This window comes from Temnothorax longispinosus, chromosome 12 (assembly GCF_030848805.1).
Source record: "Temnothorax longispinosus isolate EJ_2023e chromosome 12, Tlon_JGU_v1, whole genome shotgun sequence".
Lineage (NCBI taxonomy): Eukaryota > Metazoa > Arthropoda > Insecta > Hymenoptera > Formicidae > Temnothorax > Temnothorax longispinosus.
Window position 1 is genome coordinate 2,844,406 of NC_092369.1, and position 26,528 is coordinate 2,870,933.

Here is a 26,528-nt window from a genome sequence, read left to right on the forward strand (position 1 = left end):
CGCGGAGCCAGGCGGGTCCAGTCCACCACAGGGGATGTTCCAGCAGTTCGCCTGGAGCGATCCCTCTGGAGGCGCAGTCCGCAGAATTGTCCCGCCCAGGGACGTGTCTCCATCGAGCGTCAGGCAGCCTTTGCTGAATGTGGGCCACGCGGTTTGCCACGTAGGTTTTTCAGCGGGATGCGTGTCCTTGAATCCACTTCAAGGTAACCTGCGAGTCGGACCAAAGAAACGTGGGTGCTGTGAACAGACGCAAAGTGGAGCGGGTGTGACACGTAAGAGAAATGAGCAAGTCGGCGGCAGTGAGCTCGAGTCGTGGCAGTGACACCTGCCTGACCGGGGCCACCTTGCTCTTGGCGGCCAACAGATGAATGGCCACGGTGCCGATCCGGGTGATACGAAGGTACACGGCTGCGGCGTATCCTCGCTCGGATGCGTCGGCAAAGCCGTGCAGTTCCGCTTGTGCGTCCTCGTCCCCGCTGCCAAGCCAGCGGTTCACGCGTAAGCGGGAGAGGAGAGGCAGCTCCTCGAGGAAGCTCCTCCAGCAGAGCGCGTCGGCGGCGGGAAGCCACGCGGACTGAATGAGGATCTTCGCGCGAATCACTACGGGGGCGAGCCATCCCAGCGGATCGAAAAGACGTGCGGTTTCCGATAGGACGCGTCTCTTCGTGTATTCTGTGACGGTGCGCGGGTGAATCGCGAACGCGAAAGTGTCCTCGTTCGGGTGCCACAACAATTCGAGAGTGGAAAAGCTGTCGTTTTCCCACGAGTGCGGTTCGTGGTGAAGTCGGTGCTCGGGAGGAATTCCCGACAGCACTTCCTCGTCGTTCGCGGCCCACTTTTGATGCGGGAACCCGCCCACCGTGCATAGCCCGCAGAGTTCGGTTTGTTTCGCGATCGCGCGTGCCAAAGTGTTCGCGCCCGAGACAACGTCGTCCACGTAAGTGTCCTCGCGCAATGTGATCGCTCCCTGCGGATATCGCGATTGTTCGTCGTGGGCCAGCTGTTTCAGCGTTCGGATGGCCAAAAAAGGCGCGCACGCGAGACCGTACGTTACCGTGAGGAGCTGATACACGCATACGAGGGCGAGGAGGGTGCAACGCCAGAGGATGCACTGATACTTCCAGTCGTCCGGGTGGATGAGGATCTGCCGGTACATCTTCTCGATGTCCGTAACAAAGGCGTAGCGGTGCCAGCGCCAGCGCATCAGGACGTCGGCTAGCGCGCGGGCAGCAGGTTGGCGCCCACGAGGAGGTGGTGGTTCAGCGACTCGCCGGACGTCGTCTGTTGCGACCCGTTGAAGACCACCCTGAGTTTTGTGAAGGTGCTCGATTCTCGGAGCACTCCGTGATGCGGTAGGTAGCACGCAGACTCACCAAGAGAAACGGGAGCTAATCTCATGTGTTTCAGCTCCTCGTACTCCCGCATGAACTGGCGGTAGAGCTCGCCGAACCGGGGGTCCCTCTGGCATTTCTGCTCCATTGCGGTCAGCAGGCGTTCGGCCGGTCGGCGTGTTTCAGCCAACGTCGTTGGCTCCTTGGAGAATGGCAATCGGACCACGTACCGTCCAGTCTCCGTGCGGGAGTGCGTTTGGACGTAGAAGTCCTCGCACTTCTGTTCGTCAGGCGTGAGGGCGGCGGGAGCGGAAGGCTCTGCTTCTTGCTCCCAGAAGCGGCGCACGAGGTCGGCCAACTCGTTGTCGGCCGTCGCTTGAAAGCTGCCGCGCGTGTGGAGGGCTGAGGCACCGCAGCCATCGGATAGAATCCACCCGAAGGCTGTCTTCTGCGCGATCGGGGCGTGCGGTCCGCCCTTTCGAATGCCCTCTTCGAGAATGGTGAAGCACACTTCTGCTCCGAGAAGTTGCTCGACCGGGTCTCCAGCCGAAAACTGCGCATCGGCTAGAGGCAGCCCTTTGAGATGGGGCCACGTAACGGGGCTCTTTGTCGCCAAGCCTTGGTAAAGAGAAAGACGGGGCAGAACGCGACGGCGGTAATCGTGGCTCCGGTCGTCACGGACGTAAGGCTCACCGTCACCTTCCCGCGGGTTGACCCGGATTTCGACCCCCCGATTCCGAAAATCGACACGGCAGAGCGAGATCGGTGCAGGTGCAAGCGCTGTACGAGAGATTCGGCGACAATTGAGACCTCAGACCCTTGGTCGATGAGGGCTCGCACAGGATGAGAGTCTCCATGGCGGTCGGTGATGGTAACTCGCGCGGTGCGAGGAGGATCGCCTTGCGGTCGTCAGTGGAACGCACGGCGGACAGCGCGCTGACCTCGGTGAACGGCGACGCGGGAACGTAGGCTTCATGAAGCATCGTGTGATGCCGAGCCTTACACGTGAAGCAGTTCTTCGACGATTGGCACTTCGCGACGGTGTGATTGCCAAGGCAATTAAAACACAGCCGACTGGACTCTACAACCGTCTTTCGCTCGGTGGCGGACTTGGCTTTAAAATTGCTGCACGTCATCAGCGAGTGTTTCCCCTTGCACAGGGCGCACTGCGGATCGGAGCTGTTTTTCGACCCTTGTTTCGCGACGTGGGTCTTCGCGGACCGAGTGGAATCGGAAGCTTTCGCGGCGGTTTTCGGTCTCGCGGCGTTTAGCATAAGGATGCGCTTCGACATGAAGTCCGTGAGCTTCTCGTGCTCCGGCGGCTCGACGGAGTCCGAGACAAATGATTCCCACTCGAGTCGCGTACGCTGGTCGAAGAGCTCGACAACCAGGTGGTTAAAGAGGTCCATTCCGTGGGACCTTATGGGCCTCCCGATGCTCTCCTGCGCATTGACTGCGGTTGTGACGGCGTTATGGATGCGGCTCAGCTCGTCAGCGGTTTTTCCCTTCATTTTCGCCACGGCGGTAAACTCACTAATTTTTCAGCGGGCCCTCGCAGACACGATCGAAGGTAATGGAGCCGCTCAACGTTCGAAATCGACGAATTCTCACCGATGACCGACTTGAAAAGATCCCGAAACGACGGCCACTCCTCATACGCGCCCGAAAAGTTCCGCAACTGAATACACGGCAGTGACGTCTTGGGAGCGTGTTCACTGTTTTGCTCCGGTCCGACTGGCACTCTGGGCGACGCGGGTTTCAATTTATTCGCGAGACCGGTAAGCAGACTATGCTGATGCACGTAAGTGTTCTCAACAGTGTCGACAAAATCTGTCTTTGCGTACTCACTCTCGTTGTAGAGTTGCCCGTAACATGCCCGAATGAGATCATGGTTTGACTCGAACTTTGCCCACAGGTCGTCGAGAATGCGGATGCGGGTGCTCACAACGTCGAGGGTGAGTTTATCTGCACCCAGCTTCCGGAGGTTGTCCATGGAGCGGGAGATGCGGCCGTGGATGTCGTGCTGACTGTTCAGCAAGGCGCTCTGATCCATGCTCATGGCTGCGGTCGTTCTTTGCGGAAGCACTCCCGAATTCGCGGTTGCCGGTATGATCCGGCTCGAAGGACCAGAAATGTTCGAGAGCACGCGGTAGCGCGGTATCGCGCGAGGTAACGAGACGACCACAAAAAGAACAAAAATGAACAGCAAGTACAGATGAAATAAAGTATATAATGTTCCCAAAATTCAAATATGTACAAGTTATTTACAGAGTCTTTAATATTTCCAGTGAAGGAAAAACCATTGTGCGCGCTCACGGCTTTTCCTTCACTGGAAATATTAAAGACTCTGTAAATAACTTGTACATATTTGAACTTTGGAAACATTATATACTTTATTTCATCTGTACTTGCTGTTCATTTTTGTTCTTTTTGTGGTCGTCTTGTTACCTCGCGCGATACCGCGCTACCGCGTGCTCTCGAACAATGTTTAACATTATTTTTTAATTCTTGGAAAATTTAATAATAAATCGAAAATTATAACCAATTTTTCAAAAATAAATAATTAAATAAAAATAATTTCTAATTTTCTAAAAAATAATGGGAAAAAAATATTTTTTAATTTTCCAAAAAATTAGTAATTAAATAAAAATATTTTCTAATTTTTCAGGAAATTAACAATTAAATAAAAATAATTTTTTAACCTTGACTTTGAAACAAGTTGTCTTGGCAAAAACAAGCATGAACATGAAGTAACTGACAATATTACAATCAGAGATACTAGGCAAGACGAAGGAAACATAAAGTTCTTGATTACACTTATTTTACACATTAATAATAAAGCGAAAAATTGTAAGAATGCCAACATTCTTTGAACAACTAAAAAAATAATTGTGAAGATTTGTGAGAAAATTATGAAAAAAAATATCTATTAATTTTATATATATATATATATATATGTAGGTCCAGAAGTATGTTCCGGGACTTTTATTTTTTACATCGGTATATTCCAGGACATTTGGCAGTTTCCAGGACTGTCCTGGAAAAAATTCATGTCCTACGGCACGTTTCGGGACAATTTTTTGAATCTGATTACATATATATGCGTTATATTCCAGGACTGTACATTTCAAAAAACGTAAACAGTCCCGGAACATACCTCTAGACCTACATATATATATATATATATATATATTGTATTGTATTATGTTTATTGTTTTTCCCCGTAGGGTTTACAAGGCGTTTTTCTTCTTCACGAGGAACGTACCCAAACCTCATACATTTACATAACATTCAACAAACAATAAATCACTCCCCGTAGTCATCCTCCTCTTCTTTCTCCTTCGCTTCTGCTCCCTGTGGTCGTCTTCCTCTTCTTTCTCCTCCGCTTCATCTCCCCGTGGTATTCTTCCTCTTCTTCCTCCTTCGATCCTGCACCGGCTCCGCCCTAGGTCCTCCGACCCTCTCTTCTCGTCTCCTCCTATTTGGCCCAGTCCCTCTTTCCTCCTTCTTCCTTCTCATCTTCTGAGTCTACTAGCAGCTTCTCCTCCATGTCTTTCGCTATCTCCTCATCCTCCGATCTCCCTGTATTCCTGCGTATTCTCTCCTTCAACTTCTCCTCCCTCTCTTCTCTCTCTCTATCTCTCCTTTCCACCGACTTGTCTTCGTGTATCTTCACTCCTATTCTATTCCCTGCCTTTCTTCTTGCCTCCAACACCCGCCATTTCTCCTTTTTGTCTCCCAGCTTCACTAATATGGTTAGCCATATTCCCCTCTGTCCCACCACAAACACCTCCCTCACCGTCACCCTTACCTTAAGCCCTTCCGCGAACAGCTCCTTCACCTTCTCCCAATTCGACTCCTTGCCTCCCCATTTCTCCTTCTCCACCCTTAAAATTACGTTCCTTTTCCTTTGCTCGTCCTCGCTCCTTTCACCTGTCCCCGCCCACCATTTCTTATTCCCTGTCCCACTCTCCTCATCGTCCTCCCTCTTCCTTTTGCCTCCGTTTAGCTCCAATCTTTCCACCTTTCTCTCCAATCTATTACTTTCTCCTCGAGTTCCTCCATCCTCTCTTCCTTTCTTTTATCAGCCTCTTTCTTCTCCTTCGACATCTTCTTTACTTTCTCCTCTAGCTTCTCTAGCTTCTCCTCCTTCCTTTTATCAACCTCTTTCTTCTCCTTCGCCATCTTCCTTAACTTCTCTTCCACTAACCTTTCCACCGCCTCCGCTATCGCTCTCCCCTCGCATTCCATCCTGGTTTATCTCTTTCGCTTCCTCCTTAACCTTCTGCCCTTTCACTACCAAATCTACTCTGCTCTCCGCTTGCTTCCCTCTGCTGTTCTACTCTCTTTACGACCTACCTTCTCTACTACCACCATGTGCGTTTCCTTCCTCTTCACTTCGATCCATCGACCCCTCCTTCGATCTCTCGATCTCCCGCTGCAAACCCGCCTTTCTTTCTATTGTCGCCCTCTCCACTCAGTCCTACCAACCTTGCTCTCAGTCGCCCGTCATCTCGGCACCCAGCGCCGCCTCGGCCTTCTCCTCAGCGCCATCTCGTCCCATAACTTAGTTTTTGCCATCTCCCCCTCTCGTCCCTGCCTCTTCACCCTTCCTCTCCGTCTCCTAACCTTAAAGTGATCCACTGCCTTTTTTTCCTCACCATTCACTGCTTACAACGTTCTCACCCTCTCCTCCACTTCCTCCACAACTCCTCCACCGCTTCCGCTACTTCTCTCCCGTTTTCACTCCCTTATCTCCTCTCACCGTCTCACAAACTCTCCACTTATCTTCCGGCCCGTCCGTTCACTCCCCCTCCATCTCCGAACCTCCCCTATATATATATATATATATATATATATATATATAGCTAGTCAATATTTATTAGATTATATTAATGAGTATAAGCTGTTGTTCGAGATTCCGTCATCACGGTGCGCCATCCCATCAGATGGCAGCATCGATCGGGTATCGACATGCTAGCTCCACGCGGCAACTAGCGCAAGCACTGGCGCGCTCATCGCCAGCTTCTTCCTCGCGTTAAAGAGTCAAAACATGGCCGCTCTGTGACCAGACGGATAACGTGTGCTCTGTACATTTCGAGCTGTGACTCCGCTTTGAAGTGCTGATCGCAGTGACTTACGCTGCCGAGATACATTTATAAAGTGTGAAAGAGACCGCTCATCAGCTCTGGTGCATCAACACGACAAATCAAGCTCACACGTGCGCGAGTGCCGAGTCAATAATTGAAAAATTATATTTATGTTATCACACAGTTATCATTAAATCAGTCAACACGGTAATAAATGTGTACATATTTGACTTACAAGAATAATTTATTAACTATTACTTATATATTAATATTGTATAAATGTATCAGCAGATACAGCGTATTTATTCTCCAAGAAGTTTTCAATCTGCAAGATTATTTATCATCCCTCATTGATGTAATACTCTTTAAGGCTCCTGGTCCCTAAGCCGAGAACTCCGCGTTGACGGTGGCGACGTACCGTCGCGGTAGAAATAAGAACTTTCTCCAATGGAGAATAAGCGAGAAATGTTGAGAATTCTTGCGCCTAGTATTTCCAAATAAAAAGATATTTGATTAAAATAACACTACAGATCACTTCAACACACTTCGAAAATACGCCGAGTTGAAGTTAACACTACCCCTTTCCCTTGACAGTTAATAAACAGCTGTAAAATGAATGTAATACGAAATCTAGTCATGCGCCTGCGCACAAGCCTGCATCATATCACATTCGTTTTACGGCTGTTTATTAACTGTCAAGGGAAAGGAGTAGACTTAACCTCAACTCGGCGTATTTTTTAAGTGTGCTGAAGTGATCTGTAGTGTTATTTTAAGCAGATATCTTTTTATTTGAAAATACTACGCAAGAATTTTCAACGTGCCATTTTTCGCTTCTTTCTCACATTCCAACGTGGCCGCGACGAGTACCCAGGAGCCTTAAATATGCCCAAATTTAAGAAAATCACGTGTTTCCTAAGTAGATAATATTTTTATTTTTTTAGCGACACTCGAATTACACTTCATAATTATTCTTAATTCAAAGTTCTTATCAGTTACTTTATTAAATTTAGGTAAATTGAACATTGTAGCGTAACTAAAAAGTCTTTCTACTGGTGCAGAGGATGGTAAAGGTGTATTAAATTTGAGAAAACTTCCTTAACAATAGGATATAAATTAAGTAATTCGAGATCATTCGTACTTTCAGTACTAAATTTCTGAAATATTGTTCCTATATCAGAGACTCCAAAAGTTTCGACTACAGGTGTATCATAATCACATGTAAAGTCAAAAAAATCATCCTCAGCTACACTATCATCTTTTTTCTTATCTTCGACTCTACTCGACACAGAAGTAAGTCCTTCTTTTATTGCTACCATAACATTTGCTTGCACTGAGCGACTTAAACAATTGAGCCAGTTAAATTTAAATTTAGGCTGTGAAGCTGCTGCTACAGCGCTAATCCGTCCTTCATTTTCAACATCAAAAATTGGCTTAAAGCGCAACTGCAAACTTTTCAATAATCCAAACACTAACTTTTTACAAAATTGTAACTTTATTTTTTGACAAGCCAGTAATTTATTTTTGACGAATATGAGTGTGGGAAGCAGGTATCCGTAGCTAGCGACTTTTTCACCTTGTAAAATGTCAATAGTCTCAGCGAGAGGTCTATTACAATGAAGATATTCTTCCATAAATCTGTAAAATAATAATTTAACAATGCTTCAGTTTCTCAAATGAAATTCAATTTCTTAACTCAAATTGTAAAAATTTTTAAAAACTAAATATATTAACCTCCAATCACACACACACACACACACACACACACACACACACACACAAATAAAAAAATTCATGGACATAAACCTAGATATCTTTATCTTAAAAAAAAAGTTCACAAAAATAAGTAACAAGAGTAAATTTGAGTAAAAATAAATATTTTTCTTACCTGAAATCGATTTCATCAAGTGGTTTATTTATACCCAACTCGTCAATATTAGTCAATATTTTCTCTTTTAAGCCACAAATCTGCAATAATGCACGATATAGCGAGTTCCAACGGGTTATCACTGGCCTTTTCAAACTCTGACCAAGAACTTCTTTTAGTTTTTCGTATTTTTTTGAAGAAAATTGCAAATTCCATAGCTCATTACAACGTTCAATCATCTGAGTGTAAGCTGAATTCAATTCTTTTGATGATTTTTTGAGCGAAATTACGTCACTTGTAGCCAGAAGATTCAAAGTATGGCTAGCACAACAAAAATGCTATGGTAATATTTCTTCTGAATAATCATCAGGTTTCTCTTCAAATAATTCGAGTTCAGCATGCTCTTCGTTTTCTAATTCTGTCTCAAAGTTAGTACCGACTTCTTCGTCATCAGAAATTTCTTCTGTAAATGTCAAAACACAAAATATTCAACTAAATGAAATAAAAAAAAATTATAACTCTACTAGTGTATACAAAAGAGAATAGATTTATTCTTATAAAATGCATGGAAAATATTTTGTAACCAATAAATCAGTCATTGTCATTTCTTGTAATTAAAATAAAAAAATATACATTATTAATGGTCAAATTACAACCAAATAATGAGTAAATTATAAAAAAAATTTTAAATAAAATTTTTTAAATTGTAAAAAGTCGAGTGTAAGCTTACATAAGTTTTTCGAAATTTTCAAATGTAAAAGTACAGCAAACAAAATTAAATATTGAGATCTAATTTTAGAGGGGGTAGGGATATATTTATCTATAAAGACTATCATCAATTATAAATGTAGACATTTTGATATTTACCGGAAAAAAATGAGTCACCTAAATTGACTCCAAATTCGCGAAACGCTTTCACGAAATTCGATCCGTTGTCTGTTACTGTGGCAATTGTCTTATTCTTATTAATTCCAAATGAAATATGGATATCTTCAATGAAACGAGCGACTCTATCGTATGAATGTGTCCCACTAAATCTTCGACATGCTATTGCATATGATTTACGTTCCATCGTTTGCTTGTCAATCTTTAAACCAATTAATAAAAATTTATAAAATCCCGTAATAAAAATTATAAAATGACATAATATATAAATTAAAAGAATTTTTTTAAAACACAGCAAAAGTAATAGAGAATTAAAATTATTTATCTTACCCAATAAACAGTCATTCCTAAAAATTGTCGACTTTGACAAGACCACACATCTGCTGTCGTACAAACGTTTTCAGCTTCACTAATCATTTTTTTGATAGAAGAAATGTTCTCTTTAAATGTTTTGTGTATCTTACGTTCGACAGTTCGAGCAGATACATGAGCAAGACGTTTGCCACCTTTTTTTATTTTCATATCTATAAAAAATTATAACTATAAATTCTATGTATTAGTTAATTCTCGAAATAATAATTTGTAAGAATCAATTACCATCAAATATTTTTCTAAATGATTTTGACTCGACAGTGCTGAAAGGAACAATGTTTTCTAGAATGTAATTGATATATATATATGTATATATGTAAGCGCGTCTTAAAGCATGCGCGCGTTTAAGACCGCAAGCGGGAGATATCGCGGTAACGACCAAGTGCCGAATTTCGGCTAGTCATGCCCCCTTCTCCCGAGACGACTCTGGCGGGGAGAACACCGAACGCGGGAGTCGGTCCTTCCCCGAAACGGATTCGTCATTCGAGATATAGCCGTGTGTATACCGAGAAGGACAGGTGAAATATACAGAGTTACAGAAAGACTCTCACGCGTTCCTTTCTTCCACCTCGGGCCTCTTCCATTCCATACAAGAATACAACAGCTGGCGACGAGGATGGGATGAGGAGTAATTAAAAATGCCGAACACAGAAGCAAATATACCAAGCCCACCGGCAGGAACAATTCCAGGGCAGACAGTGGCGATGGCGATTGCAAGTCGACGTCTTTGTCCCGGGGCGACAGCCACTGGGAAGATGGCTACAACGGCTAGAAGGCACCTTTAGAGTTTTCCAAATTCGAGAGGAGGCAGACAGAGTGGCGTACCTGTTACATTTCGTAAGAGTGGAAGCCTTCGGAATTTTGTGCGACCGGCTGGATCCAGTGGATCCGTATCCGCAACGATACGGTACGTTAGTAGAGAAACTGAAAGAGTTCTACGAGCCGGAGTCGTTGGAAATTGCAGAGAAATATATATACAGAAAGAGAATGCAAGGCCCACAGGAGAGCGCGCAAGAATTCATGGCGGCTCTGCTGAAACTGTCCTTGCATTGTAAATTTGGAGCGTATCTGCAAACGGAGTTAAGAAATCAATTTGTCTTTGGTTTAAAAAACCAGAGAATCCAGGCGAGGCTGTTAGAGACGGTCAACCTTACCAAAGAATCCGCGCTGAAAATTGCGTGCGGCATGAAAATGGCGGAGAAAGGAGTCAACAAATTGAAGGAGGAAAGCCCAACGGAAGCAGCCGTTGATTTCATAGGAGCGAAATCAAAACAGAAGAAGACAAAGGGGCAAGAAAAACGAAACGAAGTCAAAGGAAGTCAACAAGGAGCAAAAAGGGAGCCACAACAAAGCAACCGTTCCAAGTTTAATAACACGAGTAACCATTGTAATAAGCGTGATAAAAATAATGATGTTATTTGCTTTAGGTGCGGACAGGCTCACTTTGCAACCAGTTGTACCCTTCCTCGGACGGTAAAATGCAGAGAATGCAGGGGTTTCGGACATTTACAGAAGGTCTGCAAAAAGAAAGGCCAGACTCATATGCTCGAGAAAGTTTGCAGCGCGATGGATCGAGAGCATCTCGAGCACAGAGCGAAATTTACGGTACCCCTTCAAATCGAAAACCGAGACGTTGTATTTGATGTAGATTGCGACTCAGCGGTTACCCTGGTAAGCGAGAAATGGGCGAAAAATACGTTTCCGAAGCTACCGTTGTATAAAACAAATTTAAAATTGCGTTCATATTGCAAACAAAATTTCGTGCCGAGCGGTTTCGTTACAGTAAAAGTAAAAAATGTAGACCAAACTAAAACGTTGAATATGTATGTGGTAAAATATGACCGAGATCCGTTGCTGGGCCGGGAATAGATTAATCAATTGGAAATACTATCTAAAGTTAAAAATAGTTTAGTAGAAATGGAAGATGTTAAAATGTTAGACACATGTAGCAATAAAAAGCTAGATGAACTGTTGGAAAAGTATAAGAATGTATTAAGTGAAGATTTTGCACACATTAAGAACTTTGAAGCACATTTAAAGTTGAAGCCGGACGCAAGACCGGTATTTATGAAAAATCGGGCGGTGCCGTTTAAAATACTGGAAAAAGTAGGAAAATAACACAGCCCCACAAAAAAAAATGAAATTTCTGTCCGGCGGACCGGACTAGTCAATTCTTACGTATTTTGGGTCGCTGAATCCGAATCCGAGGTCAAAATTCAAAAGTTGGTTTGTTTTTTTTTTCTAATCTCAAAAAACATATTTTTTTAGTACATTTTGAGCTGTAATGAAAAAGCGCGAGCTTGCTTCGAAATTCTGACCGTGGATTCGGATTCAAAAGCTTGAATTACATAACAATTGACTAGATTTTTTAATAAAAAAATGGCAGATCCAATATGGCGGACCCAATATGGCGGATGTTTCTTCAAATTGATCCGATTCGCTTGAAACTTGGTACTCGGGGGTTTTTGTGGTCGCTGAGTACGAATCTGATGTCAGTTTTCCAAAATTCAAAATGGCAGATTCAGTATACCCGATGAGTTTTTGAAAATTGACCAGATTTGCCTCAAATTTGTTACTCGAGGGTTTTTGGGATCGCTGAGTACGAATCTGATGTCAGTTTTCCAAAATTCAAAATGGCAGATCTAGTATACCCGATGAGTTTTTGAAAATTGACCAGATTCGCCTAAAATTTGTTACTCGAGGGTTTTTGGGGTCGCTGAGTACGAATCTGATGTCAGTTTTCCAAAATTCAAAATGGCAGATCCAGTATACCCGATGAGTTTTTGAAAATTGACCAGATTCACCTAAAATTTGTTACTCGAGGATTTTCGGGGTCGCTGAATACGAATCTGACGTCAGATCATAACATAATTACACTGAAAATGCAGTTTTTCCCACATGACTCTGAGTAAGTACAAATCTTATTTGACGTCCAAGACCACAATAGAGTCAAAGTATATCCATGACTTGATCCTTCTGCAACCAGGGTACCTCCACGTGGTGACGGTGGGCAACGGATTTATTCCGGCGTTATAGATACGTATCTAACCCAGAAATTTCGCCTTTTTAGGGTTTTCAACCTAATACCTGCGACTGGTCTGATTACGTCACTCACACACACACTGAACTTGACGCAGCTTCATCTGAATCACGCGTGACCCTTCCGCAGCCGGCGCCCAAACTGGGGCGCCGTAAAGCATCACGGCCTCCACGGTCGTGGCGTATAGTCGGCGAGCACGACCGCTCGCTCCTCCCAGGTTAGGCATCAGCCTTGCCAGGCTATTTGCCACACCTTTTTCCCTGGGAGTTAGGCAAGCAAAGTGCTCACCGAAACCCCAGGAGCCATCCAACCAGAGGCCCAGCACTTTCATGCTGGCCCCCACGGAGATACGGGTTCCTTCCACTTTTATATGGGCCACGGGCGGCTTCCCCGCAGACTTGTCGTAGAAAAACACAGCCTGCATCTTCTGGGCCACCCTAAGGCCCAACTTGCGCATCGTAGCCACCACTGCTCTCACTGCGACATTCGCCTTTGCTCGGTCCTCATCCCAAGTATCACCCTCGACTCCCAGGAATGTATTATCGGCAAAGCCATTTAGCCAACATCCCGGGAGAAAAGCGATCCGGAGGAGGTAGTCATACCCCAGGTTCCACAGAAATGGGCCAAGTACTGACCCCTGTGGAACCCCCCGCACGACCAACCCGACCCTTACTACACCATCGCAGTCGATGTACAGAAAGACTCTCACGCGTTCCTTTCTTTCACCTCGGGCCTCTTCCATTCCATACAAGAATACAACAGTAATTTATCACGTTTTCCTCAAACTGTGCCTGAGAAAAATGGCAGTACGTCTTATACTGCTCGGCTTCATGAATAACTTTTATCTTTTTTTGTTGAGCATATTCTTCATATTCGACACGCTTGTGTTTGTGAACTTTCTAAAAGGAAGTATAAAATTGTTATAAAAATTAAATCTTGCAATTATAAACATTTTTTATCGGTATTTTTTATACGGCATTAATAAATTTAATAAATCAGTAATTTAAAAACGTATCAATGATTTTTGTTACAATTTACCAAAGATAATGGAACAAAAAACTATAATTTTCAAACTTACAACATTAATTTACTGTTTTAAGTTTTAAGACATAAAACCATATATTGTTAAAATTGTACTTAAGAAAAGTGTGAATGAGTTTATTTTTTACCGTTAACACCCATAAAGTTCGTACATCTTTAATCGTCTGATAATATTCAATAAAAAAAAACATATTGGTTATGCATATCATTATTGCGTTATAATTCACGAAGTTGTAAAATATATTTAAAGATGAATATTTAAAGACGTATTGGAGATATTTTAAAGTTTTTCTGCGTAACTAACGTCAAATTAGAAACGTTAAAAATTATTTATAGCAAGAATTATTTGAATAAAAGACAAATATGAATATGGACATATAAAATAAAAATTCACAATTGTTTGTTTATAATTATTACTATGATAAAATTATAATTGCTGTGTTGGGGTAAAGTAAAGCGTGCAAAGCACATATAGTTCATTTCGTAGTATAAAAAAGTAAAAGTATAAAGCAAAATTTTTACCTTAATGTGTGACATGTAGTTCGAGAGAATCTTTAGTTAACCGTTGATGGTATGAAATTTATTATTTTCTCTTTTACATAATTGGCATATGTCAACTATCGTGCCAATGAGAGATGATTTGTCCAAATCAGGTGAAAAGTATGTACCATCAAAGTACGCACGACGATTGCACTCTTTTAATAATTCTCTTTTAATTTTCTCTACATTTTGCACAACACCTAATACTTCTGGAGTCGCTCCAACTTCTTCTCTAATTTCTTGGTTAGGAGAATCCTGGTTCGAGGTTATCAGGTTTTCGTCACTCAACATTTTACATATAGCTCTACACAAACAATCGTAAATAATTATTCTAAATTATATTCAAATAGTGCACTGTTAATTTATTCACTGTATTCACGTATTGCACATTAATTAATTATTTATACAAACATACACCTTTACACGCTTTCCTTGAGTTTCTCAACCTTAAAACATATATTAATAAAGGGAATTGAGCACCGAGCCTGTGTCCAACATCGTGCGAGAGAGAAAGGTAGTGGATCCTAATCGTCCGCAATGCGCATGCGCAGACATCGTCGCGTTATTGAAGCCCCTTGAACAATGCTAGGCAACAGGCAATAGGAACAGGAAATAAAAATCAGAAATCATGATAAATGCAGAATAAACAGTGACACAGGCAATAGACACAGAGTTTCCATCACGTTGGAAATTCTGTGCCTATTGCCTGTTGCCAACCAATCAGCACTCGAATTTTTTAAGTTGTAATGAACGATTTTTTGGTTATTTCCTGTTCCTATTGCCTGTTGTCTGGCATTGTGCAAGGGGCTTTAGGGTGCGTTCAGGAATTACGCCTAGGCGTACCTAGGTAACTCTAATGCTATAGTATACATGACGTAAACTTAGAGTTACCCAGGTTGAATTTATGAACGCAGCCCTACTGTTTCATAAAGGCCATCGCACACAAAATGCATAGCTTTGCATAAGCGTAGCATAAGGGCCGGGGCACGAACATTGCCGTAGCGTCTTACGCCACCTTACGTGAGAATTGCCTTACGCCACACGTAAGCCAAACTTACGGCAACGCACATAGAAAAACGTAATGTAACATATCATACGTTACATGCGTTACGTTACTTTTCTATGTGCGTTGCCGTACGTTTGGCTTACGTGTGGCGTAAGGCAATTCTCACGTAAGGTGGCGTAAGTCGCTACGGCAATGTTCGTGCCCCGGCCCTAAGACCGCTAAACCAATGAGCATCCAGCATAAAGTCGCCATATTAATTTACATGAAATGTTCATTGGTCCAGCGGTTTTATGCTATGCTTATGCAGCCTATGCAATTTTGTGTGCGATGGCCTTAAGAGAGAGCAAGAGACCATCGTCGAATTATAGTTTCTCTAATAATTGCAATTTTTCCAAAAGACACGAATTTTCAGTATGAAAAAATTATTTAGTATAGTTAACGTCATCGTTTCTTTTCTACTGCAACTAATATACTTTTAAAAACGAATACTTTGCAAATTAATAAATGCTAATTTTCTAAAAAATTAGTAATATATTTTCTAATAATTATCTACTAATAATAATTTACTTTTTAAAAATTACTAATTTTTCAAAAAATTAAAAAAATTTTTTTTAATGAGTAATTTTTTTAAAAATTGACAATTTATTTTATATAATTGCCAATTTTTAAATTATGACCAATATATTTCTGATTATTTATTAATTTTTCAAACAGAGTATTACATTTTCAATTAATAATTATTTTAAATTTAGAGCTTAGTATTTTATTAATTACTAATTTTTTGTTAATTAAAATTAAAAACATTCAAATTTTTTATTTTTGATTAATTGAAAATAACTGCCAATATCATTACTAAAAACAGAATTTTTGCCGATCACTGCATGATAGTTACAAAAAAAATTCATTCTACTCCGTAGAATGTGTCGAAGTATGCAATTTTTTGAAGACGTAACACGTCCTTTCTTTTGGAAGAACGGCGGGCGGGGGGGGGAGGCTAAATTCAAAATTGTTCCTTAAAGTACAGACTTTACCCTTTAAAATGAAAAAAAAAACCTTTTAGATATGACAATTTTTCGCGGAGTTATGCTTATTTGAAGTTGGGCAAATTTTTGACGTAAATTTTTGTTGCCCAGTGTATATTAGATATTGATTTTAAAAATATTATTTACCTGTTATAGCATCACTATCAAACGTACTTGTTAAGCCATCAACTGAAGATTTTATAATTTTTTGTACACGATCTATAAGTGTATCTGATCTAGATTCAAAGGTTCTCCACCTAATGTTAAGATTGCATTTTAAAAGAATTGTATATATTTTTATTATTAAGTTTGCAAATATATTTTAGTGTTTAATTTCTACTAAACAGAAGTTGTCAATATTAAAATGAAGATTTAAGTATTAATTTAGATATATAAAATATTGTATATATGAATAAAAAGTTATCCTATTACAAAAATTAAACTGATAACAGATATGTTACAAAGAAGTATAAAGTTTTAAACATTTACCTGTCTTATTAAATTTCATCTTTTCATCTGCAAAAAACTTTCTTGTTTTTTTCTTCAAATTATCCCAACAACTTTTTAAGACTTCTGAACTTCGAAATTCAATTGAACACATACTATTAAATAATTGTTCTATTACTTTCCAAGTTTTATCTTTGTCTTTAGAGGTTATAGCATCGGATCTCTTATTTTCTATTATATTTTTGTATCGGAACACCAAATCTGTTAAAATAACTTTTTCTGCTTCTGTAAAATTTACAGCACGTTTACGCTTGCTTTCTGCGTTCATATTTTCAACTTAATAATAATATTATTAATAATCTCGCAATATTATATGTAATTCTTGTACTTTGATCACAATCCCTTAGAATCAACATTAAACCAATCACGTTCTATCTTTAGTATGTTTTTGAGTTATGACATACAAGTTATAGATTTAGCTAAACGTTCACTATGTAACGTTGGTAGAAACCTATCAGAACTAAACCGAAGTTTAAAACTAACGTAAGTTTGGCTGAACTGCAGGTTAAAGCAATATGGTAGAAACGGGCATAAGAAATATTAAGGGTTACTTCGACTAAACTCCGATTAACTTAATCGTTGATTAGTCCATTGGAAATGACCAATCGCATTTGCTCATTAAGCAGATTAACAAATGCGATTGGTCATTTCCAGTGGACTAATCAACGATTAAGTTAATCGGAGTTTAGTCGAAGTGGCCCTTATAAAGAAAGTCACGCGAGAGCATGACTCATTTTTCTCATTGTTACCTTGCGACCGCGCACTTTTTCGAGCGGCCCGAGCGCGGGCAAACCACGAGCAGGGTTACAGCGACTCGTGTTGCAGCGCGTTAAGATACCCGTAGGAGAGCCGGAGGCCAGCGAGAGCACATCCGAGGAGTCGACGTCGGAGAGGAGCCAGTCGACGGAGCGCTTCCAAAGCCCGAGCACCGATTCAGAGTCCCGGGAGTATTCCCCTATCTGCTTCTGAGACGGAGCGGGAGCATGACGGAAAGAGCGGACAATGCCCCAGTATCGCGTTAAGTTTAGGGGTGTTTCCGACAAGTAGTCGGATTTCTAATCGGCTCGAGCAGTGGTACTCAATCAGTTCATTTCGAAAAATCCCCTAGACTGATCTTTGCTGTCTCAGCACTCGGATTACGGATTACTGCGTTGCGTTGTGAGGAGCAAGTCGCAATTGTTCTCTCTGAAAGTTGAGTTCGTTGAGTTTTAATCAAAGCAGAGAAATAGGTACGTATTATTGTTCTAATGATTAACACTTTATTTTCTTTGAAATATACATTAAATAATAGAAGTATATGTACATACACGTTTCACTGACAGAAATCCCGAAAAACGAATTGTTAACCTCACTAACCTCTAACTTCACTTAACCTCACTACATTGATTGTTAATATGTAATTTAATTAAAGCAATATTTTTTTTAAGCAGCTTGAAGACTTACAAGTCTTTTGAAATGGATGCGAGTGAGGACAGATCCATTGTGAGCAGGACTTTTTGGTAGGTATATATAAAATTGAAAATTTTTTTGTGTCTGGGAAGGTTTATTAAATATATATTTTTTGCTGTTATATATTATATTGTACACATGTTTAGAATTAAAGAAACATATATTATTATATTATTTCAATAAATATATTTTTTTTACAGAAAACTGTAAATGTTAGCTGGCTGTTGACAGACATCAACGTCTGTATCGAGACAAGTTAACGCATTCACTGTAAATATTGTTCATCATCACTTGGATGTATCAAAAACCTGCAAGTGAGGACAGATCCATTAAGCAGGACATTTTTGGTAAGTATATTATAAAATTGAAAAATTTTCGTGCTAGGAAGGTTAATTAAATATATATATATTTTTGCTATTATGTTATTGTATGTACACATGTTTAGAATGAGGAACATATATTATTATATTATTTCAATAAATATATTCCTTTACAGAAAACTAGATTTTAGCGGGCTGTTGACAGACATCGACAATTAAAGTCTGTATCGAGGCAAGTTAACGCATTCACTGTAAAATATCTCCTTCAAGGTAAATTCAAAATGTAATTCATATTGTTCCTTATCACTTGGATGTATCAAAAACCGCAATAAATTATTTACATTCTATTACATGTCTATTGAAATTGTTGCTGAACATAGGGATCATACAAGGATGGATATATTTCTTTTATGGAATGTTTTTTTTAATAACGATGAGGACAATGAAGCTAATTGGCAAATGCACCACGTTAGAGAACCGCATTTGAAAATTAGTAATTATTTTGAGAACATTGTTCTTTTCTATTCTGTCACAGGTGATGACAAGTTTGTATTATTTATCGTTTGAATTTCATACAGAATGCTATTTATGCCGAACCAGACGGAATAGTCATTACACACACACACACACACACACACACACACACACACACACACACACACACACACACACACACACACACACACACACACACACATACTTTAAGAATAGATTCAATTTAAAAATCTTTAAAAAATTAAGATAAACATATGTTTTATTTGATCAATGTCTATATGTAGCTGTGATAAAGTTGCGCTATTGTTATATTCTTTTCTCCTTTTAGAATTTAAATCACATTTTCGAATCAACAAAAATACTTTTGAGCAATTAACGCAAGATCTTGGGCCAAGTATAATTGAAAGGGACAATTCACCTAATTTGCCACCACATAAACAGATTGCTATAGCTCTTTGGATTTTTGGCAATCAAGAAGTTTACAGGTTTAGTATATATAGGTTTATTAACTTTAGTATAACAGCCAGAAAGTGGACTTGGTTTACAATCAGTTCCTTAATCGCTCATACTAACATATAACATCCTCATACACACAAATACCTAATAACCTATTAAAATTATAAAACTATAAATTATGACACATTTGATATTTAATTTAACCTATTTAACAATGTTCGTTGAGCATCGATTCTTATTGCACTGACTTTTTACCTCACAGCCTATCTCACAACCTATTGATTTCCTATATCTATCTTCTTTTTCTTTCGCATATTCCTTTCCCTAACAACTTAGCAGTACATCCGCTTTGGTGGTGCCCAATTTATCGTTCCAAAGTTTTTCCAACCTTTCCATTCTATCCTCTCCTAATACTGTAAACCATTCCTTTGTCTCAATACAATCCTTTACGTAGTGGTTCATGTTATCCTTACCTTCATTACAAAAAATACACATTTGCTTCTCTTTTTTTATCCAATATCTGTTACCTGCTTCTAAGTTACCGCATCTTAAATTTAACAGCGCTCTGATACTATCCTCGAGATCCTACCTGTCTAAATTATTCATCCTTAAATAGCTGGGACCTTCCAAATCTTTACTCAGCTCCTTATATTTTAGGTTCTTCAATTCCTCCTCTTCTTTGATTCTCTTCTCCTTCCTCTTCTGTTCAAATAACGTTTTTATATTACTTCTTTCTTCCAAATACCTTCCTCTTTCTACCTTTCCTTTTCTCCATTTCATGTACATCCTCTTCACTTCTCTTTTCTTCCTAGTGCAGTTTCTGTCCCACTAGTCCTTAAAACCAATCTTCATCTTTTTAATTGTTATTTCCTTCCTTATCAATAAATACCATCCCTTGGTTTGAACCTATTCTACTAAATTCCTACCTCCATTACCTATTAAATGTAACTTTACTTTTCCTTTCCCACCCTCCTTCCTCTTCCTCCCCGCCACCTAATTCTCCTGTTCTAATGTTAAAATCTCCTATAATCACGGGTTCCCTATCTAATTTTTCTATCCAGTTATCTAACGTCTCCTCCATCTTGTTCCAACCCTCCCTATTATATACTGATATGATATTTGTTATTCCACCTTCCTTAATTATTTTGTTTACAGGTTTAGTAATAAAAACATTAATTTTTTTCGTGTAACACTTCCATTAGATGTAGATTAATAAATAATAAATATATAGTAAAAGTAATTGATGATTACAATAACTTTCAATGAATATCATTTCCAAGTTATATTATATTAGAATTAATTTTTTTAGATCCGTTGCAGATCGTTTTGGAGTATCAAAAGATACCATATGGAGGTGTGTCTTTAACGTGGCATACGTATTAGAGCAACACGTTTTAAATTACATAAAATGGCCAGAGGTTCATGAAATATTATATATACAACAGGAATTTGCTGCCATGAACGGTTTCCCAGGTGTAGTGGGTGTCATTGATGGATGCCATATTCCGATTAGTGCCCCTATTGAATATTCAGACAGTTATATAAATAGAAAAGGATTTCATTCTATAATATTGCAAGGAATTTGTGATCATAGAATGAAATTTATCGATATTTTTGCGGGAATTTGTGGCAGTGTTCATGATGCCCGAGTTTGGCGATTAAGTGATATAAAACGTGCGATAGACTATGATGTAGAAAGATATTTTCTACAGCATGGTCATTTGCTAGCTGATTCTGCATATCCGCTCTCATATAACATGCTCACCCCATATCGTGACAATGGTCACTTAAATCACATACAACGCAATTATAATACTAAGTTATCAAAAACTCGTGTCATAATTGAAAGAGCGTTTGGAATGTTAAAAGGGCGATTCCGAAAATTAAAATATGTATATATGTACAACACAGAAATGATACCATTACTGGTACTTGCGTGTTGTGCCTTGCATAATATTTGTATTGAGAATGAGGATGAACCATTTGATATTGTCGAGGATAATGAATACAATAATAATAATGATGTATTTATAGAAGCCGAGGAAAAAAGAGAAATTATTGCGCAATTACTTTAATTATATTTAATACATTTTATAACACACATAAAATTTCTTTCGTATAAATCAATATAATATAAATCAAATAAGTACTTATTGTAAATAAATAAAAATTTCTTTTTAATCTTACATTTAAAATTGACACATCAGTCTCTACCTCTCTATCAATCTACCCATCTCTAAGATATTAAAAATAGAAAAAAAATGTATTACATGTGTAAAATGTTTAACAAAATAAATATTAAGCTTAATAATATCACATGTCTTAAGTTTTTTATATATCAGAATATTTTTCTTTATCTTATTTTGAGTCCTACAATAGAGGAGATCACAAATGACTGCACTCGCGTATAGATCGTCCAGAGAAAGGAAATGATTGAGTATAGTCTGACGACAATCTGAGAGCTAGAAAAAAAAAGAAAATAAGGAGAGTAATAGTACCGATTGGAGAAGTACATTATTGAGTCGTCTATCGCGAGTATAAAGGAAATACTGGTCTAAGAATATCAGAATGCGCTACGCAACCTCCTCGGAAACGCTTGTATAATCTTACAGGCTAAATTATATTGTAACTTGCTGATCGTTGATTGCATGATCGTGATTTTCGAAGTCGCGAATTACCGTCCCGCATCGATATCGACGAGTAACGCTAAGTTATACAAAACGCATCAGACTGGACGCAATTCTCTCTTTCATTAATCAGATCATAGCCTAATCTCCGATAAATTTCTTCTTTCGAGATGTCATTTTTCTCACGACGGATGAGAAAAGGATTCGTTAATACTTAAAACTCTTATTCGAATAACGGCATAAATTTATTGTTTTTAAAACAGTCCTTTGTCTTCTTCCTTGGAAAGAAACAATGAGGATGAGTGCATGGAATGCACATCCCTTTTTTTTATTACCAACAATATTTGCGGTGTCCTCCAACGGCGCCGTACGCTTTTCTTACGAATTATCTTGTAACTCGAGAAGCAATTTTAGGCTGAAGCGAAGTGGGACTAATATCTCGTGTATTGTGTGGCTTAACTACAGCTATTAACGTATCACAAAAGAAATATCGCGTTTCTCGCAGATCTCTCCGACTTTCGTTAGCCAGCCCAAAATCACTTTTGTATTCACATGACTCGAGACGCGTGCACTACGAAGAACGACTCTGTCTCCCTTACTCTCTTCCTCTTTCCTGCTTCGTGCTAAAGCACGTCTCTCGCTAAGATACCCCTGAATTTTATTATACTTTCACCCTGTTATCTCATCGCACTCCTAAAAACTATCTTTTCGTAATACGCGTGTTATTAATCTCTTCTCATTTATCCAAACATGGTCATTTCTCCACATATTAAAACGCTCATCAGATTGATAATTTACGCATTAACCATGGAAAGAGTTGATTGGTTTTAAACTGTCTTTGCTCGATCTTTGTGAAAACACCTTCTCGTGAGTGAAACTAAATTATAGCACAATCACTAGCATCTTCTTTAATAACGACGAAACGAGCAACGAATACATACTGTAGCTTTACTCAGTAGCTTTAAGCATCGGTACATTCGACAATACAACACTAAGGCGATTTTTACGTAATAGATAACACTGCGTATACCCTTAAGTCTCACGTACACACTCCTGCTCGCAGCGCGTACGACGCTCTCTCTCTCCCCCCCCCCCCTTTATCCCTCTCTCTGTCCTCCCTTACTATTCATTATCTTTTTGCACGTATTTTTCCAATAATGTCAAGAATCTCTCTTGCATTTCTAAATTCTTCTTATGATGTGCTTCTCTTTGTTTATACAATTTTTCCGTCAATGTGGATCCAGTGTGTTTTTCACGTCACCTCACATTGCGTGTGACGCCGTAAGAAGTATTTGGAACTGCAGAATCATTTTCATCGTTGCATTGCATGTTGTCTGTATGAGGACTTCTCATTCTAAATCCTTGTGAACTGGAAGCAATTGATAGAGGCGATACTTCGGGCCTAGTATTCAGGAATTCATCAATTATGTCGAAATATTCCCAAGTTTCTCGAGCTCGTCCAGTTTCATTATTCATGTCTCGTACATGCCTATATTTCTGTTTTAAATTCTTCCATTTTGTAGAACATTGTTCGTCAGTGATGTTGTACCCTCTTCTATGGAAACTGCTGGCTATGCACTTCCACACTTTCTTCTGCATATAATTCTTTTTATTTATTATAGATATATTGTCTCTAACTTCTTGTATTAACAATTTAGTGGTTTCTGCAGTCCACTGAAATCTCGAGTTTTCTGTAAAAAATATGGTTATTGAAATAATATAATATGTTTCTCATTCCAAACATGTCGACAATAACTAAAAGCCACACACACACACACACACACATTTAATAAACCTTCCCAGCACGAAAAAATTTTTCAATTTTATAATATACCTACCAAAAGTGTCCTGCTCAATGGATATGTCTTCACTTGCATCCATTTTAAATAACTTGTAAGTCTTCAACCTTCAACCTTCAACCTTGAAGTAGATATTTTACAGTGAATGCGTTAACTTGCCTCGATACAGACTTTAATTGTCGATGTCTGTCAACAGCCCGCTAAAATCTAGTTTTCTGTAAAGGAATATATTTATTGAAATAATATAATAATATATGTTCCTCATTCTAAACATGTGTACATACAATAACATAATAGCAAAAATATATATATATTTAATTAACCTTCCTAGCACAAAAATTTTTCAATTTTATAATATACCTACCAAAAATGTCCTGCTCAATGGATCTGTCCTCACTTGCAGGTTTTTGATACATCCAAGTGATGATGAACAATATTTACAGTGAATGCGTTAACTTGTCTCGATACAGACGTTGATGTCTGTCAACAGCCAGCTAACATTTACAGTTTTCTGTAAAAAAAATATATTTATTGAAATAATATAATAATATATGTTCCTTTAATTCTAAACATGTGTACAATATAATATAAACTTCCCAGACACAAAAATTTTCATTTATAAATACTACCAAAAAGTCCTGCTCACAATGGATCTGTCCTCACTCGCATCCATTTCAAAAGACTTGTAAGTCTTCAAGCTGCTTAAAAAAAATATTGCTTTAATTAAATTACATATTAACAATCAATGTAGTGAGGTTAAGTGAAGTTAGAGGTTAGTGAGGTTAATAATTCGTTTTTCGGGATTTCTGTCAGTGAAACGTGTATGTACATATACTTCTATTATTTAATGTATATTTCAAAGAAAATAAAGTGTTAATCATTAGAACAATAATACGTACCTATTTCTCTGCTTTGATTAAAACTCAACGAACTCAACTTTCAGAGAGAACAATTGCGACTTGCTCCTCACAACGCAACGCAGTAATCCGTAATCCGAGTGCTGAGACAGCAAAGATTAGTCTAGGGGATTTTTCGAAATGAACTGATTGAGTACCACTGCTCGAGCCGATTAGAAATCCGACTACTTGTCGGAAACACCCCATGACAACGGAGTTGACAAAGATAGTTTATTTTGCTCTCTTAGGTTTAAGTTGCGCGTATTCTTTTGGCCCATATGGCATATAATTTTATTAGGTGATGGGTAAATAATAGGTTAAGTTTACTGCGTAGATATAAGCTCGCGTCAATATAGCGCGGCATACATAGGTTTAGGTTATCTTATAACTTCAGGTATTGCAAAAATCTCTTGAATGGTTAAACGAGTGGAAGACGGCATTGCAAAAAGGTGAAATAAGGTGAAATAACGGCTGATAAATATTTAACAAGAGAGACTTCAAAAGCGTTGCGAATATGTCTGCGATCTACTATGGATATGTGCTGTTATCTTATCGAAAAATTTGATTTCCAATATCTATTAACAGGAAAAGTTAATCAAGATAACTTGGAGGTACTTTCCAATTTATATTGACTTTTTTAATACAATAATTACTTGCAATAAATAAATGTACATGTACGTACGATTTTTCTAGAAATTCTTTGGCATCATTCGTCAAGTCGCAGAGTGTAACGATCACTCACACAGCCCCACGTTCTTGCAGCTGTATAAAATATTGTCGGTGTATAGCATCATAAAGTCTCCAAAATTCGGAAACCGCACTGTGTCCGAACAGTCGTCGCCACAGCTTCTGCTGTCATTGCAGGATTTAAAAACAGTCTATGGGTAAAAGTCTGAGGCGAAAAGTGTTAAGTATCAACGTGAAATTTGAACGAAGCTAGACGAGATTCTGCAGCACGACGATTGGGAGGCAAATGACGTCATTGAGAATAATCCTGACCACGATTATGCCCTGTCCGATTCCCCTATCCTTGACTGTATTATTTACTACGTTACAGGTTTTTTATTTTAAGATCTATTTCTTATAATCTTATCGTAGGTATCTTTGTATTGTAGACTAACATTGCTTCTCGTTTTCGCCATGAATTGCTATTGCATGCTTTAGTTTTGTTCATATATATCGTGGACTAGAACATTTCCTCTCGTTGCATGTCATCCGGACATGCGACATACTCCTTTACATATTTATATGGGATTCACAGGTTACCTATGTAAACAAGTATTGAAAATTCACAAAAAATGCATTACTTGTCAAGAAGCGATAAAATCAGACTCTTCTAGTGCATCTTCAGTGTCGCATTTGGTTGATCTAAAATCAAGAGGAAGACTGATTCACGCAAATTTGAGTTTTATCAACTTAATTCGTCACGTAGAGGCATGTTTTGCTAAATATGCATCCCGTCGCGATGTTTTTGATTGCACGTTAGATGAAGTTATGTCTATTTTTAAATTTACTTTTTTTGCAAAGAGCACGTTTCAGACATTGTGTCATATTCAATAATATATTACATACGGCTAAGAATGAGGCAAAATGCCCACCAGGAAAATCTTAAAATCGCAAAGAAATTTGTTGTGAAAAAAATTGTCCAAATTGACGAATCAATAAAATTTTTATTTATGATTTTCAATGTTATGTTTTACCTTCTTCCCCCTTTTGAATAAAAATCGTACATGCTTATCAGCGCTGTTTCGATTAACAAAATTTTAGATTTCTTTCAATATTTATAAT

At 39.0% G+C, this 26,528-nt stretch overlaps 5 protein-coding genes and 1 long non-coding RNA gene across 13 annotated transcripts; 1 reads left to right on the forward strand and 5 right to left on the reverse strand.

The window, feature by feature from the left end:
• Positions 1–169: 169 nt before the first annotated feature.
• On the reverse strand, positions 170–1,156 carry LOC139823243 (uncharacterized). Its single transcript, XM_071795625.1, has one exon. The coding sequence runs from the start codon at positions 1,154–1,156 to the stop codon at positions 170–172; it is 987 nt and encodes a 328-aa protein (XP_071651726.1).
• A 59-nt stretch (positions 1,157–1,215) lies between these two features.
• LOC139823244 (uncharacterized) lies at positions 1,216–2,842 on the reverse strand. The gene is made up of 2 exons (XM_071795626.1): positions 2,047–2,842; positions 1,216–1,949 (listed from the first exon to the last, which is right to left on the reverse strand). Exons 1-2 carry the CDS (start codon positions 2,840–2,842, stop codon positions 1,216–1,218), a joined length of 1,530 nt encoding a protein of 509 aa, XP_071651727.1.
• Positions 2,839–3,390, reverse strand: LOC139823245 (uncharacterized). Its single transcript, XM_071795627.1, has one exon. The coding sequence runs from the start codon at positions 3,388–3,390 to the stop codon at positions 2,839–2,841; it is 552 nt and encodes a 183-aa protein (XP_071651728.1).
• Positions 3,391–9,014: 5,624 nt separating this feature from the next.
• On the forward strand, positions 9,015–21,604 carry LOC139822901 (uncharacterized). 7 transcript variants are annotated; one of them, XM_071795076.1, is made up of 7 exons: positions 17,423–17,927; positions 18,129–18,197; positions 18,348–18,494; positions 18,644–18,750; positions 18,848–19,002; positions 19,291–19,447; positions 20,728–21,604. In XM_071795076.1, coding segments are annotated over exons 4-7 (1,080 nt in total). In that variant the 5' UTR covers positions 17,423–17,927; positions 18,129–18,197; positions 18,348–18,494; positions 18,644–18,748; the 3' UTR covers positions 21,494–21,604. The 7 variants fall into 7 exon arrangements, with proteins under 7 accessions (XP_071651182.1, XP_071651177.1, XP_071651179.1 ...); XM_071795078.1 differs by having other exon boundaries at positions 18,644–18,699; XM_071795077.1 differs by having other exon boundaries at positions 17,424–17,927; positions 18,644–18,737.
• Positions 15,862–17,195, reverse strand: LOC139822903 (myb/SANT-like DNA-binding domain-containing protein 3). The gene is made up of 2 exons (XM_071795082.1): positions 16,653–17,195; positions 15,862–16,427 (listed from the first exon to the last, which is right to left on the reverse strand). Exons 1-2 carry the CDS (start codon positions 16,964–16,966, stop codon positions 16,331–16,333), a joined length of 411 nt encoding a protein of 136 aa, XP_071651183.1. The 5' UTR covers positions 16,967–17,195; the 3' UTR covers positions 15,862–16,330.
• A 2,095-nt stretch (positions 21,605–23,699) lies between the features above and the next one.
• On the reverse strand, positions 23,700–24,882 carry LOC139822904 (uncharacterized). Of its 2 annotated transcripts, XR_011734639.1 has the most exons (5): positions 24,744–24,882; positions 24,474–24,542; positions 24,209–24,355; positions 23,884–24,059; positions 23,722–23,736 (listed from the first exon to the last, which is right to left on the reverse strand). It is a non-coding gene; the product is annotated as an uncharacterized lncRNA (long non-coding RNA). The 2 variants fall into 2 exon arrangements; XR_011734638.1 differs by having other exon boundaries at positions 23,700–24,059; positions 24,744–24,878.
• Positions 24,883–26,528: the final 1,646 nt, after the last annotated feature.